This window comes from Manis pentadactyla, chromosome 16, assembly GCF_030020395.1.
Source record: "Manis pentadactyla isolate mManPen7 chromosome 16, mManPen7.hap1, whole genome shotgun sequence".
Lineage (NCBI taxonomy): Eukaryota > Metazoa > Chordata > Mammalia > Pholidota > Manidae > Manis > Manis pentadactyla.
In genome coordinates, this window is record NC_080034.1 from 66,414,762 (window position 1) to 66,431,601 (window position 16,840).

At 38.2% G+C, this 16,840-nt stretch overlaps 1 protein-coding gene across 1 annotated transcript in view; it reads left to right on the forward strand.

Annotated features, from left to right (window-relative positions):
• The window catches only part of LOC130681268 (bromodomain adjacent to zinc finger domain protein 2B-like), a 128,409-nt gene that overhangs the window by 49,647 nt on the left and 61,922 nt on the right, over positions 1-16,840 (forward strand). Inside the window, exons 6-7 of the mRNA XM_057493905.1 lie at positions 576-641; positions 9,432-9,488. Coding sequence (XP_057349888.1) covers positions 576-641; positions 9,432-9,488 — 123 coding nt within the window. The remainder of the gene's footprint in view (positions 1-575; positions 642-9,431; positions 9,489-16,840) is intronic.

Sequence of the window (16,840 nt, forward strand, 5' to 3'; positions counted from 1 at the left end):
TTTGGCTTACTGTAGTTATTGAAAGTAATGTCATTTATCATGTTACAGCAGTTGTTGGTACTTCGTACAATCACGATGTTCTGTGCACTTCTTTAAGCATTTTTAATTTATTTGTGACAGAAAAAGAGCAAGTGCCTCCCCTATTTTATGCAAGAGTAGTTCTGTTTGTTCAAGTTCATGCAATGAGTGACAGTAACTCAGGACCAGCCTTAGGTGTCCTGATTTCCTGATAGACTGTTTTATCCTACTTGTCTGTCCAATATTTATTTCCGAATGAGAATTACTTATACTTGCAAATAATTGTAAAGTCTGGAGTTTAACCAGCTTGGTTTATGTTGTTTCCATATTCTTATTTAGCATTTGTATTTTAAAATTGTTTTGAGACATTTTATAAAGTCATACCAATTTAAGACAGGTGGCATATATATAATGTTAAAGTAAATAATTAAAATTTATATCGAGCATGGGCAACCTTTGGTAAATCTACTTACATCTTTCATTACTTGATTCCACTTAAATACCTTCCACCTAGATATTTAGTTTATTATCTAAAAATGTCATAATTTTTCCTATAGGAAAGAATTAAGAGAATACAACAAATCAGAATGGAAAAAGAACTTCGAGCCCAGCAAATTCTAGAGGTAGAATTCTTAAATTTGATATGATTAAAGTAATATAGTCATGTATTTTAAAGTCTGAAAAATGAAAATTTTATCAGTCTGTTCTCTCACTCTTACAAACTTACATGTCCATCACAAATTATCTTTAGACATAATGCGTAGAATAAGGACCTCTCTGAACCTTACTTAGCAAGTTTATCTAATCCTAATAGTAAAAACCCAGGAAATAAGTAAAGGAAAAAAAAGAAAGGGGAAACCTCTCAATGGCCAATATAGTCATAAAGATCATACGCTAAAACTCATGGTCTTTACTTTTCAAAACGTCATTAAGTCTTGTAGTTAGATACCTGCTTTTCATTTAGAAATAAAACATGACAAAAGTAAAAGTAAGTGTTTAATGTGGAAATATTTTAACCAGGTTTGTTTTCTGAGTTCGGACAGAACTGGGCTGACAGAATAGGGCTCAAGGACATGCTGGCGACAGCAAAAGGAATAGCTAAAAGACAGCAAGGGAAAATAGGATAAACAGAAACCCCAAAGCCTAGCAACAGTCTGTAATCTGGTAGTAAATTAGGAAGGAATTTTCAACACCTTAATGGCCCAAAGGCATTTCTGTTATCAAACTGTGTAGTAGGGTAACTGATGTCAAGAATAACTGCCCAAGTCCTCAAGAAAAAGCCAAATTATGTTAAGTGTACTGTGTCTAAGCTGTACATCTACATGTCTCAAAATTATCCAAAGTATTTTTGTCCAAAATAAGCTTTTTAATGTTGAAAATTATTATATCCCAAACCCTTAGCTGTTCGGGAAACTGTTGCCGTAAAAATTGGCTTATTCCCTGATCAAGGCGGTTAGCTGAGGTTTTCACAGTTACAGGTTTTTTCCTTCTAAAAACATGTACACATTTTCCCTTACCCATTTCAAATTAATTTTAAAACCCTCCAAATTGAAAATATTAAATTACATTGGCAATTACTACTGGATAATTATGAAGCTACTAGTTAATGACTTGAAGATCATAAAGCTCAAATTTGATAGCATGAGCTTGATATTCAGGATGTGCTACATTAAAGGTTATGTTTCTATTAGGGAAAAATACCTTGAATTTAACCACACTAGGTTAAATCGGCTTTAATGTTTCATTTAAGTTATTTAAGTAATGGACTTATCTCAAATTTTAAGTATTATAAAAGAAACTTCAAATAAAGTAGACACGTGCATTTTTAAATGTTCCTGATTTGTCCTTTAACCTTTATTGTTAAAATCTATCCCGTTTTCCTAAACTTTCTACACTGATGATGTTTTCCTTTAAAAAATCAGAGAACAAGGAACAAATGACATAACATCACTTTTCTGTGATTAAGTTTTAAGGTAAAATAACACTCAAATTATTTCAGAATTTTTACAGAGTTTGAAGAAGAAAGCCTGACATACTGTTACGATTTAAGAATTTTTTTATATATCTTAAGTGTAATCTATACCTTAGAAATGAAATTAGTACGTTAAACGTAACAAACTGAGGGGAAATCTGTAATTGTCTACATACATGTTACATACTGTTTTGTACCTTGGGAGGCATGGAGCCCCATTTTCAAGTGTAAGGTCATATTCAGTTTGTGGTGGTGCTGTTGCATGACTTTGAGACCTATTTTATATGCACAGGCTAAGAGGATAAAGAAGGAAGAAGCTGCAAAAGCCAAAGTTTTGGAGGCTGAGAAACGAAAACAGGTAAATGTAGAGGACAGTCAGAGTTCTTACTTTTTTCTATTTATTTTGTTATCATTCATCCACAATGACATGAAGAACATTATGTTTACTAGGCTCCCTCCTTCACCAAGTCCCCCCCACAAAACCCTTTCCAGTCACTGTCTATCAGCATAGTAAGATGTTGTAGAATCACCACTTGTCTTCCCTGCACTGCACAGCCCTCCCCGGGCCCCCACCCCACATTATACATGCTAATCGTAAGGCCCTCTTTATTTTTCCCCTGCCCTTATCCCTCCCTTTTCATCCATCCTTCCCAGTTACTTTCCCTTTGGTAACTGTGAGTCCATTCTTGGGTTCTGTGATTGTGCTGCTGTTTTGTTCCTTCAATTTTTCTTTGTTCTTATACTCCACATATGAGTGAAGTCATTTGGGACTTGTCTTTCTCCGCCTGGTTTATTTCACTGAGCATAATACCCTCTAGATCCATCCATATTGTTGCAAATGGTAGGATTTGTTTTGTTCTTATGGCTGAATAATACTCCACTGTGTATATGTACCACCTCTTCTTTATCCATTCATCTACTGATGGACGTTTAGGTTGCTTTCATTTCTTGGCTATTGTAAATAGTGCTGTGATGAAGATAGGGGTGGATGTGTCTTTTTCAAACTGGGCTGCTGCATTCTTAGGGTAAATTCCTAGAAGTGGAATTCCTGGGTCAAATGGTATGTCTATTTTGAGGTTTATGAAGAACTTCCATACTCCATTCCACAATGGCTGAACTAATTTACATTCCCACCAGCAGTGTAGGAGGCTTCCCCTCTCTCTCCAACCTCCCTAACTTTTGTTGTTTGTCTTTTGGATGGTGGCGATCCTTACTGGGTGAGGTGATATCTCGTTGTGCTTTTAATTTGCATTTCTCTGATGACAAGCGATGTGGAACATCTTTTCGTATGTCTGTTCGCCAACTGAATTTCTTCTTTGGAGAACTGTCTGTTCAGCTCCTCTACTAATTTTTTAATTGGATAATTCACTTTTTATTTGTTGAGGTGCGTGAGCTCTTTATATATTTTGGATGTCAACCCTTTATCGGATCTGTCATTTATTAATATATTCTCCCATACTGCAGGGTACCTTTCTGTTCTAATGATGGCGTCCTTTGATGTACAGAGGCTTTTCAGCTTGATATAGTCCCACTTGTTCATTTTTGCCTTTGTTTCCCTTGCCCGGGGAGATACGTGCATGAAGAAGTTGCTCATGTTTTTGTCCAAGAAAGTTTTGCCCATGTTTTCTTTAAAGAGTTTTATGGTTTCATGACTTACAATCAGATCTTTGATCCATTCTGAGATTTCTTTTTTTTATGGGGTTAGACAATAATCTGGTTTCATTCCCTTACATGTAGTTGCCCAGTTTTTGAATACTGTGGCTTTGTAGTAGAGCTTGAAGTTGGGGAGTGAGATTCCCCCCCCCCCACTTTATTCTACCTTCTCAGGATTGCTTTGGCTATTCGGGGTCTTTGGTGTTTCCATATGAATTGTTGAACTCTTTGTTCCAGTTCGTTGAACAATGTTGTTGGTAATTTGGTAGGGATTGCATCAAACCTGCATATTGGTGTGGGCATATTAGAGTTTTTTTTGTACAGTATCATGTCATTTGCGAATAGTGACAGTTTAACCTCTTCCTTACCAGTTTGGGTTCCTTGTATTTCTTTGTTTTGTCTAATTCCCGTGCCTAGGACCTCCAGTATTATGTTGAATAACAGTGGGGAGAATGGGGATCCCTGTCTTGTTCCCGCTCTCAGAGGAAAAGCTTTCAGCTTCTCACTATTATGTATGATGTTGGCTGTGGGCTTATCATATGTTGCCTTTATTATGTTGAGGTATTTGCCCTCCATACCCATTTTGTTGAGAGTTCTTGTCATGTATGGATGTTGAATTTTGTCGAATGCTTTTTCAGAATCTATGGAGATGGTCATGTGGTGTTGGTCCTTTTTATTTATGTGGTGGATGATGTTGGTTGGTTTTCGAATGTTGTACCATCCTTGCATCCCTGGGATGAATCCCACTTGGTCATGGTGTATGATCTTTTTGATGTATTTTTGAATTTTGTTTGCTAGTATTTTGTTGAGTATTTTTGCATCTACGTTCATCAGAGATATTTGTCTGTAATATTCTTTCTTGGTGGGGTCTTTGCCTGGTTTTGATATTAGGGTGATGTTGGCTTCATAGAATGAGTTTGGGAGTATTGCCTCCTCTTCTATTTTTTGGAAAACTTTAAGGAGAATGGGTATTATTTCTTCTCTGTATGTCTGATGAAATTCTGAAGTAAATCCATCTGGCCCGGGGTTTTTGTTCCTGGGAAGATTTTTGATTACCGCTTCAATTTCTTTGCTTTTAATTGGTTTGTTTAGATTTTGTGTTTCTTCCTTGGTCAGTCTTGGAAGGTTGTATTTTTCTAAGAAGTCCATTTCTTCTAGGATTTCCAGCTTATTAGCATACAGGTTTTCATAGTATTCTCTAACAATTCTTTGTATTTCTATGGGGTTCATCGTGATTTTTCCTTTCTCGTTTCTGATTCTGTTGGTGTGTGTTGATTCTCTTTTTCTCTTGATAAGTCTGGCTGGAGGCTTGTCTATTTTGTTTATTTTCTGAAAGAACCATCTCTTGGTTTCATTGATTTTTTTTTTTTCTATATATTGTTCTGAATTTTATTTATTTCTTCGTTGATCTTTATTATGTCCCTCCTTCTGCTGACTTTAGGCCTCATTCGTTCTTCTTTTTCCAATTTCGATAATTGTGACATTTGACTGTTCATTTGGGATTTTTCTTCCTTCTTTAAATATGGTGGATTGCTATATACTTTCTCTTAAGACTGCTTTTGCTGCATCCCACAGAACTTGGGGCATTGTGTTATTGTCATTTGTTTCCATATATTCCTTCATCTGTATTTTAATCTGGTTGTTGATCCATTGATTATTTAGGAGCACGTTGCTAAGCCTCCATGTGTTTGTGGGGCTTTTTTGCTTTCTTTGTACAATTTAGTTCTAGTTTTATTCCTTTGCGGTCTGAAAAGTTGGTTGGTAGAATTTCAATTTTTTTGAATTTACTGAGGCTCTTCTTGTGGCCTAGTATTTCGTCTATTCTGGAGAATGTTCCATGTGCACTTGAGAAGAATGTGTATCGTGTTGCTTTTGGATATAGAGTTCTATAGATGTCTATTTGGTCCATCTGTTCTAGTGTGTTGTTCAGCGCCTCTGTATGCTTAGTTATTTTCTGTCTGGGAGATCTATCCTTTGGAGTGTGTGGTGTATTTAAGTCTCCCAAAAGGAATGCTTTGCATTCTATATGCTCCTTTTAGTTCTGTTGGTATTTGTTTCACATATGGTGGTGCTCCTGTGTTGGGTGCATAAATATTTTTAATGGTTATATCCTCTTGTTGCAGTGACCACTTTATCATTACGTAATGCTCTTCTTTATCTATTGTGACTTTCTTTATTTTTAAGTCTATTTTGTCTGCTTGTAGTACTGCAACTCCTGCTTTTTTCTCCCTGTTGTTTGCGTGGAATATCATTTTCCATCCCTTGACTTTTAGTCTCTGTATGTGTTTCGGTTTGAGGTGGGTCTCTTGTAAGCAGCAAATAGATGGGTCTTGCTTTTTTATCCATTGTATTACTCTGTGTCTTTTGATTGTTGCATTCAGTTTATTTACATTTACGGTGATTATTGAAAGATATGTACTTATTGCCATTGTAGGCTTTAGATTTGTAGTTACCAAAGGTTCAAGGTTTGCTTCTTTAGTATCTTACTGCCTAACTTCACTTGCTTATTGAGCAGTTACAGACACTGTGTGGTAATTCTTTATTTCTCTCCTTTCTTATTCCTGCTCCTCCATTCTTTATATTTTGCGTGTTTTATTCTGTGCTCTTTGTGTTTCCTTTAACTGCTTTTGTGTGTAGTTTATATTATTTTTTGCCTTTAGTTAGTATTTGGTTGGTCTGCTTTCTCTGCTGTGATTTTATTTTCTCTGGTGACATCTGTTTAGCCTTAGGCATGCTCCTATCTAGAGCTGCCCCTGTACATTACCCTGTAAAGGTGGTTTGTGGGAGGTAAATTCCCTCAACTTTTGCTTGTCTGGGAATTGTTTACTCCCTCCTTCATATTTAAATAATAATCGTGCTGGATAGAGTATTCTTGGTTCAAGGCCCTTGTGTTTGGTTGCATTAAATATATCATGCCATTCTGTTCTGGCCTGTAAGGTTTCTGCTGAGAAGTCTGATGATATCCTGATGGGTTTTCCTTTGTAGGTGACCTTTTTCCTCTCTCTAGCTCTCTTTAAGACTCTGTCCTAGTCCTTGATGTTTGCCATTTTAATTATTATGTGTCTTGGTGTTGTCCTCTTTGGAATTCTGTGTGCTTCCGTGGTCTGAGCAACTATTTCCTCCCCCATTTTGGAGAAGTTTTCAGCAATTGTTTCTTGTAGGACACTTTCTGTCCCTTTTTCTCTCTCTTCCTCTTCTGGTACCCCTATAATCTGAAGATTGTTCCGTTTGGCCACGCCACACAGTTCTCTTAATATTCTTTCATTCTTGGACATCCTTTTATCTCTCTCTGCGTCAGCTTCTCTGCGTTCCTGTTCTCTGATTTCTATTCCATCAAAGGCCTCTTGCACCTCATCCAGTCTGCTCGTAAGTCCTTCCAGAGATTGTTTTATTTCTGTAATCTCCCTCCAGACTTCATCCCTTACCTCTTGCATATTTCTCCGAAGATCCGTCAGCATGGTTATGACCTTTATTTTGAATTATTTTTCAGGGAGATTGTTTAGGTCTATCTCCCCAGGTTCCTTCTGAGGGGTGGATGTCTGGGTTAGTCTGGTCTGTATCAAATTCTTCTGTCTTTTCATGTCAATGGAAATAGTTGTGGGGAGCTGGCATGTATGTCGGCTGGGTGAAGGTCCCTTCTTGCTGGTTTGTGGCCTTCCTCTCCTGGGTAAACGGCGACCCCTAGCGGCTTGTGCTGTTCAGCTGTGCGCAGACAGGGTTTCTTATTCTTGCCCGGCGGTTGTGGAGGAAGCTCTGCTCTGCTGCCGTGGGAGTGGCCGGCCTCAGGCTACTGTTCTGCTATGGCGGAGCCACGTCGGAGGGGAAATGGGAGGGAGGCTACTTATCACCGTGAGGGGCCTCCGAGTAGCGCTACCACCCAGGGGGTTCGGGTGCCCGGAGTTCCCCAGAATTCCCAGTTACTGGGCTGATTGCTCCGGGGCAGTTCTGTCCACCTGTGAGGCTACTGTCCCTTGAATACTTTCAAAAAGCACTCACTTTTCTTTGTCCCAGCGGCTCTGGCTGTGGGGACAGCTCTCAGGTTTTACTTTCCCGTTTCTCTAGTATCCAGCTCACCACACGCTGTGTGTCTGTGCTCCTGGTGCGGATGTCTGGGGCTGGGTATTTAGCAGTCCTGGGCTCCCTCTCCCTCCCCGCTCTGACTCCTCTCCTCCCGCCTGGAGTTGAAGTGTGGGGCACTCGTGTTCTGCCGGGCTGTGGCTTCCATCTTTCCCCCTACGGAGGTGCTGGGTTCTCGCACTTGTGGATGTAGCATGGTCGTTGTCTTGTATCTTCTGGTCTCTCTTTTAGGGATAGTCGTATTTGTTGTATTTTCGAAAATATACGTGGTTTTTGGAGGAGGTTTCCCCGCTCTACTCACACCGCCATCTTGGCTCCTTCCACTGTAATAATTTATAAATAATGCTTATCTGCTATTGCTAATGAAAGCACTACCAAGTATATATTCGTATATCCATATAAATCACTCAGACTAATAGGAAGCTCTACACTGGGTGAGTAAAGGCCAAGATTCTATACCTATTTCTGTGCTTAAGAGAATAATGAATGCCTTTTGTTGACTTGATTAAAGATTAAATTCAGAGTATACTTAGGTCTGAAGTTCTAATCTAAATAAATATTTCAAATGTGTATCCAGTTCAACCTTCTCTAACACTTGTAAATAAAACAAAAGATACACTTGTATGTTTATTTTTGTCAAGCTATAATATTCAAAACCTAGGATCACAATCAGCAAAATCATACAATGTGATCAGTCTTCTAAAATCACAACAGAAATTCCAGAAATCTCATTATCCTGCAGGGGATCAATCACATCAATTGAAAAAAAGAAATAAAAATGTATTAAAGTATAGCTTCAAAAGGTACAACTTGCATTGGAAATAGGGGTTAGTATTGTAATAAACAGTAGTATAAAATGTGTTGGCTCTGAAAGTCCTAGGAAAGCTGCAATTTGCAAGTATGGGTATTTAGGTGTATTCTTTTAAAAGTATCCTCATCAGTGTCAATTTGGGACTTTCAAAGGGATATATGAATTTAAAATTGTTAACAATGTGCTTATAGCATATGGAATGGTTTTTTAAAATGAAAATGTCACATTATCAAAATTTAGATTGCTGAATTCAATCAATAGCTAGTACATGACATTTAGAGAATTTGAGCACCACTTATAATTTATTACAAATTATTTCTGTATTTGGCCTGCTGCATTTATTGAAAGAAATGTCATTTATCATGTTACGGCAATTGTTAATACTTCACGCAATCGTGATGTACTGTGCACTTTTTAAAACTTTTTTAATATAATTGTGACAGTGAGAAAAAGAGCAAGTGCCTCCCCTATTTTATGCAAGAGTAGTTCTATTTGTTCAAGTTCATGCAATGAGTGACAGTAACTCAGGACTATCCTTAGGTGTCCTGGTTTCCTGATAGACTGTTTTATCCTACTTGTCTGTCCAATATTTATTTCCGAATGAGTATTACTTGTACTTGCAAATATTTATAAAGACTTGAGTTTAACCAGCTTGGTTTATGTTGTTTCTATATACTTATTTAGCATTTGTATTTTAAAATTGTTTTGAGACATTTTATAAAGTCATAGCAATTTAAGACAGGTGGCATGTATATAATGTTAAAGTAAATAATTAAAATTTATATCGAGCATGGGCAACCTTTGGTAAATCTGTACTTACATCTTTCATTATTTGATTCCACTTAAATACCTTCCACCTAGATAGTTAATTATCTAAAATTGTCATAATTTTTCCTATAGGAAAGAATTAAGAGAATACAACGAATCAGAATGGAAAAGGAACTTCGAGCCCAGCAAATTCTAGAGGTAGAATTCTTAAATTTGATATGTTTAAAGTAATATAGCCATGTAATTTAAAGTCTGAAAAATGAAAATTTTATTAGTCTTTTCTCTTCTCTCACTCATACAAATTAACATGTCCATCACAAATTATCTGTATACATATTGCTTAGAATAAGGACCTCTCTGAACCATACTTAGCAAGTTTATCTAATCCTAATAGTGAAAATCCACGAAATAAGAAAAAAAAAAGGGGAAACCTCTCAATAGCCAATATAGTCATAATGATCATATGCTAAAACTCATGCTCTTTACTTTTCAAAACTTCATTAAGTCTTATATTTAGATACGTGGTTTTCATTTAGAAATGAAACATGGCAAAAGTAGGAGTGTTCAATGTGCCAACAGTTTAACCATCTTTGTTTTCTGAGTTGGGACAGAACTTGGCTGACAGAATAAGGCTCAAGGACATCCTGGCAACAGCAAAAGGAATAGCTAAGACAGCAAGGGAAAATAGGATAAACAGAAACTCCAAACCCTAGCAACAGTCTGTAATCTTGTAGTTAAAATGGAAGCAATTTTCAACACCTTTATGGCCAAAAGGCATTTCTGTTATCAAACTGTGTAGTAGAGTAACTTATGTCAAGAGTAACTGCCCAAGTCCTCAAGAAAAAGTCAAATTATGTTAAGTGTACTGTGTCTAAGCTGTACATGTATATGTCTCAAAATTATTCAAAGTACTTTTGTCCAAAATAAGCTTTTTAATGTTGAAAATTATTATATCCCAAACCCTTAGCTGTTCGGGAAACTGTTGCCGTAAAAATCGGCTTATTCCCTGATCAAGGCGGTTAGCTGAGGTTTTCACAGTTACAGGTCTTATCCTTCTAAAAATATATACACATATTCCCTTACCCATTTCAAATTAATTTTAAAACCCTACAAATTGAAAATATTAAAGTACATTGGCAATTACTACTAGATAATTATGAAGCTACTAGTTAATGACTTGAAGAGTATAAAGCTCAAATTTGATAGCATGAGCTTGATATTCAGGATGTGCTTCATTAAAGGTTATGTTTCTATTATATTAGGGAAAAATACCTTGAATTTAACCACAGTCGATTAAATCGACTTTAACGTTTCATTTAAGTTATTTAAGTAATGTATTTATCTCAGATTTTAAGTATTATAAAAGAAACTTCAAATAAAGTAGACACGTGCATTTTTAAATGTTCCTGATTTGTCCTTTAACCTTTATTGTTAAAATCTATCCCGTTTTTCAAAACTTTCTACACTGATGATGTTTTACTTTAAAAAATCAGAGAACAAGCAACAAATGACATAACATCACTTTTCTGTGATTAAGTTTTAAGGTAAAATAACACTCAAATTATTTCAGTATTTTTACAGAGTTTGAAGAAGAAAGCCTGACATACTGTTACGATTTAAGAATTTTTTTGTATATCTTAAGTGTAATCTATACCTTAGAAATGAAATTAGTACGTTAAATGTAACAAACTGAGGGGAAATCTGTAATTGTCTACATACATGTTACATACTGTTTTGAACCTTGCGAGGCATGGAGCCCCATTTTCAAGTGTAAGGTCATATTCAGTTTGTGGTGGTGCTGTTGCATGACTTTGAGACCTATTTTATATGCACAGGCTAAGAGGATAAAGAAGGAAGAAGCTGCAAAAGCTAAATTTTTGGAGGCTGAGAAACGAAAACAGGTAAATGTTGAGGACAGTCAGAGCTCTTACTTTTTTCTATTTATTTTGTTATCATTCATCCACAATGACATGAAGAACATTATGTTTACTAGGCTCCCTCCTTCACCAAGTCCCCCCCACAAAACCCTTTCCAGTCACTGTCTATCAGCATAGTAAGATGTTGTAGAATCACCACTTGTCTTCCCTGCACTGCACAGCCCTCCCCGGGCCCCCACCCCACATTATACATGCTAATCGTAAGGCCCTCTTTATTTTTCCCCTGCCCTTATCCCTCCCTTTTCATCCATCCTTCCCAGTTACTTTCCCTTTGGTAACTGTGAGTCCATTCTTGGGTTCTGTGATTGTGCTGCTGTTTTGTTCCTTCAATTTTTCTTTGTTCTTATACTCCACATATGAGTGAAGTCATTTGGGACTTGTCTTTCTCCGCCTGGCTTATTTCACTGAGCATAATACCCTCTAGATCCATCCATATTGTTGCAAATGGTAGGATTTGTTTTGTTCTTATGGCTGAATAATACTCCACTGTGTGTATGTACCACCTCTTCTTTATCCATTCATCTACTGATGGACGTTTAGGTTGCTTTCATTTCTTGGCTATTGTAAATAGTGCTGTGATGAAGATAGGGGTGGATGTGTCTTTTTCAAACTGGGCTGCTGCATTCTTAGGGTAAATTCCTAGAAGTGGAATTCCTGGGTCAAATGGTATGTCTATTTTGAGCTTTATGAAGAACATCCATACTCCATTCCACAATGGCTGAACTAATTTACATTCCCACCAGCAGTGTAGGAGGCTTCCCCTCTCTCTCCAACCTCGCTAACATTTGTTGTTTGTCTTTTGGATGGTGGCGATCCTTACTGGGTGAGGTGATATCTCGTTGTGCTTTAATTTGCATTTCTCTGATGACAAGCGATGTGGAACATCTTTTCGTATGTCTGTTCGCCAACTGAATTTCTTCTTTGGAGAACTGTCTGTTCAGCTCCTCTACTAATTTTTTAATTGGATAATTCACTTTTTATTTGTTGAGGTGCGTGAGCTCTTTATATATTTTGGATGTCAACCCTTTATCGGATCTGTCATTTATTAATATATTCTCCCATACTGCAGGGTACCTTTCTGTTCTAATGATGGCGTCCTTTGATGTACAGAGGCTTTTCAGCTTGATATAGTCCCACTTGTTCATTTTTGCCTTTGTTTCCCTTGCCCGGGGAGATACGTGCATGAAGAAGTTGCTCATGTTTATGTCCAAGAAAGTTTTGCCCATGTTTTCTTTAAAGAGTTTTATGGTTTCATGACTTACAATCAGATCTTTGATCCATTCTGAGATTTCTTTTTTTTATGGGGTTAGACAATAATCTGGTTTCATTCCCTTACATGTAGTTGTCCAGTTTTTGAATACTGTGGCTTTGTAGTAGAGCTTGAAGTTGGGGAGTGAGATTCCCCCCCCCCCCCCACTTTATTCTACCTTCTCAGGATTGCTTTGGCTATTCGGGGTCTTTGGTGTTTCCATATGAATTGTTGAACTCTTTGTTCCAGTTCGTTGAACAATGTTGTTGGTAATTTGGTAGGGATTGCATCAAACCTGCATATTGGTGTGGGCATATTAGAGTTTTTTTTGTACAGTATCATGTCATTTGCGAATAGTGACAGTTTAACCTCTTCCTTACCAGTTTGGGTTCCTTGTATTTCTTTGTTTTGTCTAATTCCCGTGCCTAGGACCTCCAGTATTATGTTGAATAACAGTGGGGAGAATGGGGATCCCTGTCTTGTTCCCGCTCTCAGAGGAAAAGCTTTCAGCTTCTCACTGTTATGTATGATGTTGGCTGTGGGCTTATCATATGTTGCCTTTATTATGTTGAGGTATTTGCCCTCCATACCCATTTTGTTGAGAGTTCTTGTCATGAATGGATGTTGAATTTTGTCGAATGCTTTTTCAGAATCTATGGAGATGGTCATGTGGTGTTGGTCCTTTTTATTTATGTGGTGGATGATGTTGGCTGGTTTTCGAATGTTGTACCATCCTTGCATCCCTGGGATGAATCCCACTTGGTCATGGTGTGTGATCTTTTTGATGTATTTTTGAATTTTGTTTGCTAGTATTTTGTTGAGTATTTTTGCATCTACGTTCATCAGAGATATTTGTCTGTAATATTCTTTCTTGGTGGGGTCTTTGCCTGGTTTTGATATTAGGGTGATGTTGGCTTCATAGAATGAGTTTGGGAGTATTGCCTCCTCTTCTATTTTTTGGAAAACTTTAAGGAGAATGGGTATTATTTCTTCTCTGTATGTCTGATGAAATTCTGAAGTAAATCCATCTGGCCCGGGGTTTTGTTCCTGGGAAGGTTTTTGATTACCGCTTCAATTTCTTTGCTTTTAATTGGTTTGTTTAGATTTTGTGTTTCTTCCTTGGTCAGTCTTGGAAGGTTGTATTTTTCTAAGAAGTCCATTTCTTCTAGGATTTCCAGCTTATTAGCATACAGGTTTTCATAGTATTCTCTAACAATTCTTTGTATTTCTATGGGGTTCATCGTGATTTTTCCTTTCTCGTTTCTGATTCTGTTGGTGTGTGTTGATTCTCTTTTTCTCTTGATAAGTCTGGCTGGAGGCTTGTCTATTTTGTTTATTTTCTGAAAGAACCATCTCTTGGTTTCATTGATTTTTTTTTTCTATATATTGTTCTGAATTTTATTTATTTCTTCGTTGATCTTTATAATGTCCCTCCTTCTGCTGACTTTAGGCCTCATTCGTTCTTCTTTTTCCAATTTCGATAATTGTGACATTTGACTGTTCATTTGGGATTTTTCTTCCTTCTTTAAATATGGTGGATTGCTATATACTTTCTCTTAAGACTGCTTTTGCTGCATCCCACAGAACTTGGGGCATTGTGTTATTGTCATTTGTTTCCATATATTCCTTCATCTGTATTTTAATCTGGTTGTTGATCCATTGATTATTTAGGAGCACGTTGCTAAGCCTCCATGTGTTTGTGGGCCTTTTTTGCTTTCTTTGTACAGTTTAGTTCTAGTTTTATTCCTTTGTGGTCTGAAAAGTTGGTTGGTAGAATTTCAATTTTTTTGAATTTACTGAGGCTCTTCTTGTGGCCTAGTATTTCGTCTATTCTGGAGAATGTTCCATGTGCACTTGAGAAGAATGTGTATCGTGTTGCTTTTGGATATAGAGTTCTATAGATGTCTATTTGGTCCATCTGTTCTAGTGTGTTGTTCAGCGCCTCTGTATGCTTAGTTATTTTCTGTCTGGGAGATCTATCCTTTGGAGTGTGTGGTGTATTTAAGTCTCCCAAAAGGAATGCTTTGCATTCTATATGCTCCTTTTAGTTCTGTTGGTATTTGTTTCACATATGGTGGTGCTCCTGTGTTGGGTGCATAAATATTTTTAATGGTTATATCCTCTTGTTGCAGTGACCACTTTATCATTACGTAATGCTCTTCTTTATCTATTGTGACTTTCTTTATTTTTAAGTCTATTTTGTCTGCTTGTAGTACTGCAACTCCTGCTTTTTTCTCCCTGTTGTTTGCGTGGAATATCATTTTCCATCCCTTGACTTTTAGTCTCTGTATGTGTTTCGGTTTGAGGTGGGTCTCTTGTAAGCAGCAAATAGATGGGTCTTGCTTTTTTATCCATTGTATTACTCTGTGTCTTTTGATTGTTGCATTCAGTTTATTTACATTTACGGTGATTATTGAAAGATATGTACTTATTGCCATTGTAGGCTTTAGATTTGTAGTTACCAAAGGTTCAAGGTTTGCTTCTTTAGTATCTTACTGCCTAACTTCACTTGCTTATTGAGCAGTTACAGACACTGTGTGGTAATTCTTTATTTCTCTCCTTTCTTATTCCTGCTCCTCCATTCTTTATATTTTGCGTGTTTTATTCTGTGCTCTTTTGTGTTTCCTTTAACTGCTTTTGTGTGTAGTTTACATTATTTTTTGCCTTTAGTTAGTATTTGGTTGGTCTGCTTTCTCTGCTGTGATGTTATTTTCTCTGGTGACATCTGTTTAGCCTTAGGCATGCTCCTATCTAGAGCTGCCCCTGTACATTACCCTGTAAAGGTGGTTTGTGGGAGGTAAATTCCCTCAACTTTTGCTTGTCTGGGAATTGTTTACTCCCTCCTTCATATTTAAATAATAATCGTGCTGGATAGAGTATTCTTGGTTCAAGGCCCTTGTTTTTTTTTGCATTAAACATATCATGCCATTCTGTTCTGGCCTGTAAGGTTTCTGCTGAGAAGTCTGATGATATCCTGATGGGTTTTCCTTTGTAGGTGACCTTTTTCCTCTCTCTAGCTCTCTTTAAGACTCTGTCCTAGTCCTTGATGTTTGCCATTTTAATTATTATGTGTCTTGGTGTTGTCCTCTTTGGAATTGTGTGCTTCCGTGGTCTGAGCAACTATTTCCTCCCCCATTTTGCAGAAGTTTTCAGCAATTGTTTCTTGTAGGACACTTTCTGTCCCTTTTTTCTCTCTTCCTCTTCTGGTACCCCTATAATCTGAAGATTGTTCCGTTTGGCCACGCCACACAGTTCTCTTAATATTCTTTCATTCTTGGACATCCTTTTATCTCTCTCTGCGTCAGCTTCTCTGCGTTCCTGTTCTCTGGTTTCTATTCCATCAAAGGCCTCTTGCACCTCATCCAGTCTGCTCGTAAGTCCTTCCAGAGATTGTTTTATTTCTGTAATCTCCCTCCAGACTTCATCCCTTAGCACTTGCATATTTCTCCGAAGATCCGTCAGCATTGTTATGACCTTTATTTTGAATTATTTTTCAGGGAGATTGGTTAGGTCTATCTCCCCAGGTTCCTTCTGAGGGGTTAATGTCTGGGTTAGTCTGGTCTGTATCAAATTCTTCTGTCTTTTCATGGCGATGGAAATAATTGTGGGGAGCTGGCGTGTATGTCGGCTGGGTGAAGGTCCCTTCTTGCTGGTTTGTGGCCTTCCTCTCCTGGGTAAACGGCGACCCCTAGCGGCTTGTGCTGTTCAGCTGTGCGCAGACAGGATTTCTTATTCTTGCCCGGCGGTTGTGGAGGAAGCTCTGCTCTGCTGCCGTGGGAGTGGCCGGCCTCAGGCTACTGTTCTGCTATGGCGGAGCCACGTCGGAGGGGAAATGGGAGGGAGGCTGTTTGTCACCGTGAGGGGCCTCCGAGTAGCGCTGCCACCCAGGGGGTTGGGGCACCCGGAGTTCCCCAGAATTCCCAGTTACTGGGCTGATTGCGCCGGGGCGGTTCCGTCCACCTGTGAGGCTACTGTCCCTTGAACACTTTCAAAAAGCACTCGCTTTTCTTTGTCCCAGGGGCTCTGGTTGTGGGGACAGCTCTCAGGTTTTACTTTCCCGTTTCTCTAGTATCCAGCTCGCCACACGCTGTGTGTCTGTGCTCCTGGTGCGGATGTCTGGGGCTGGGTATTTAGCAGTCCTGGGCTCCCTCTCCCTCCCCGCTCTGACTCCTCTCCTCCCGCCCGTAGTTGGTGTGAGGGGCGCTCGTGTTCCGCCGGGCTGTGGCTTCCACCTTACCCCCTTCGGAGGCGCTGGGTTCTCGCAGGTGTGGATGTAGCATGGTTGTTGTCCTGTATCTTCTGGGCTCTCTTTTAGGGATAGTCGTATTTGTTGTATTTTCGAAAATATACGTGGT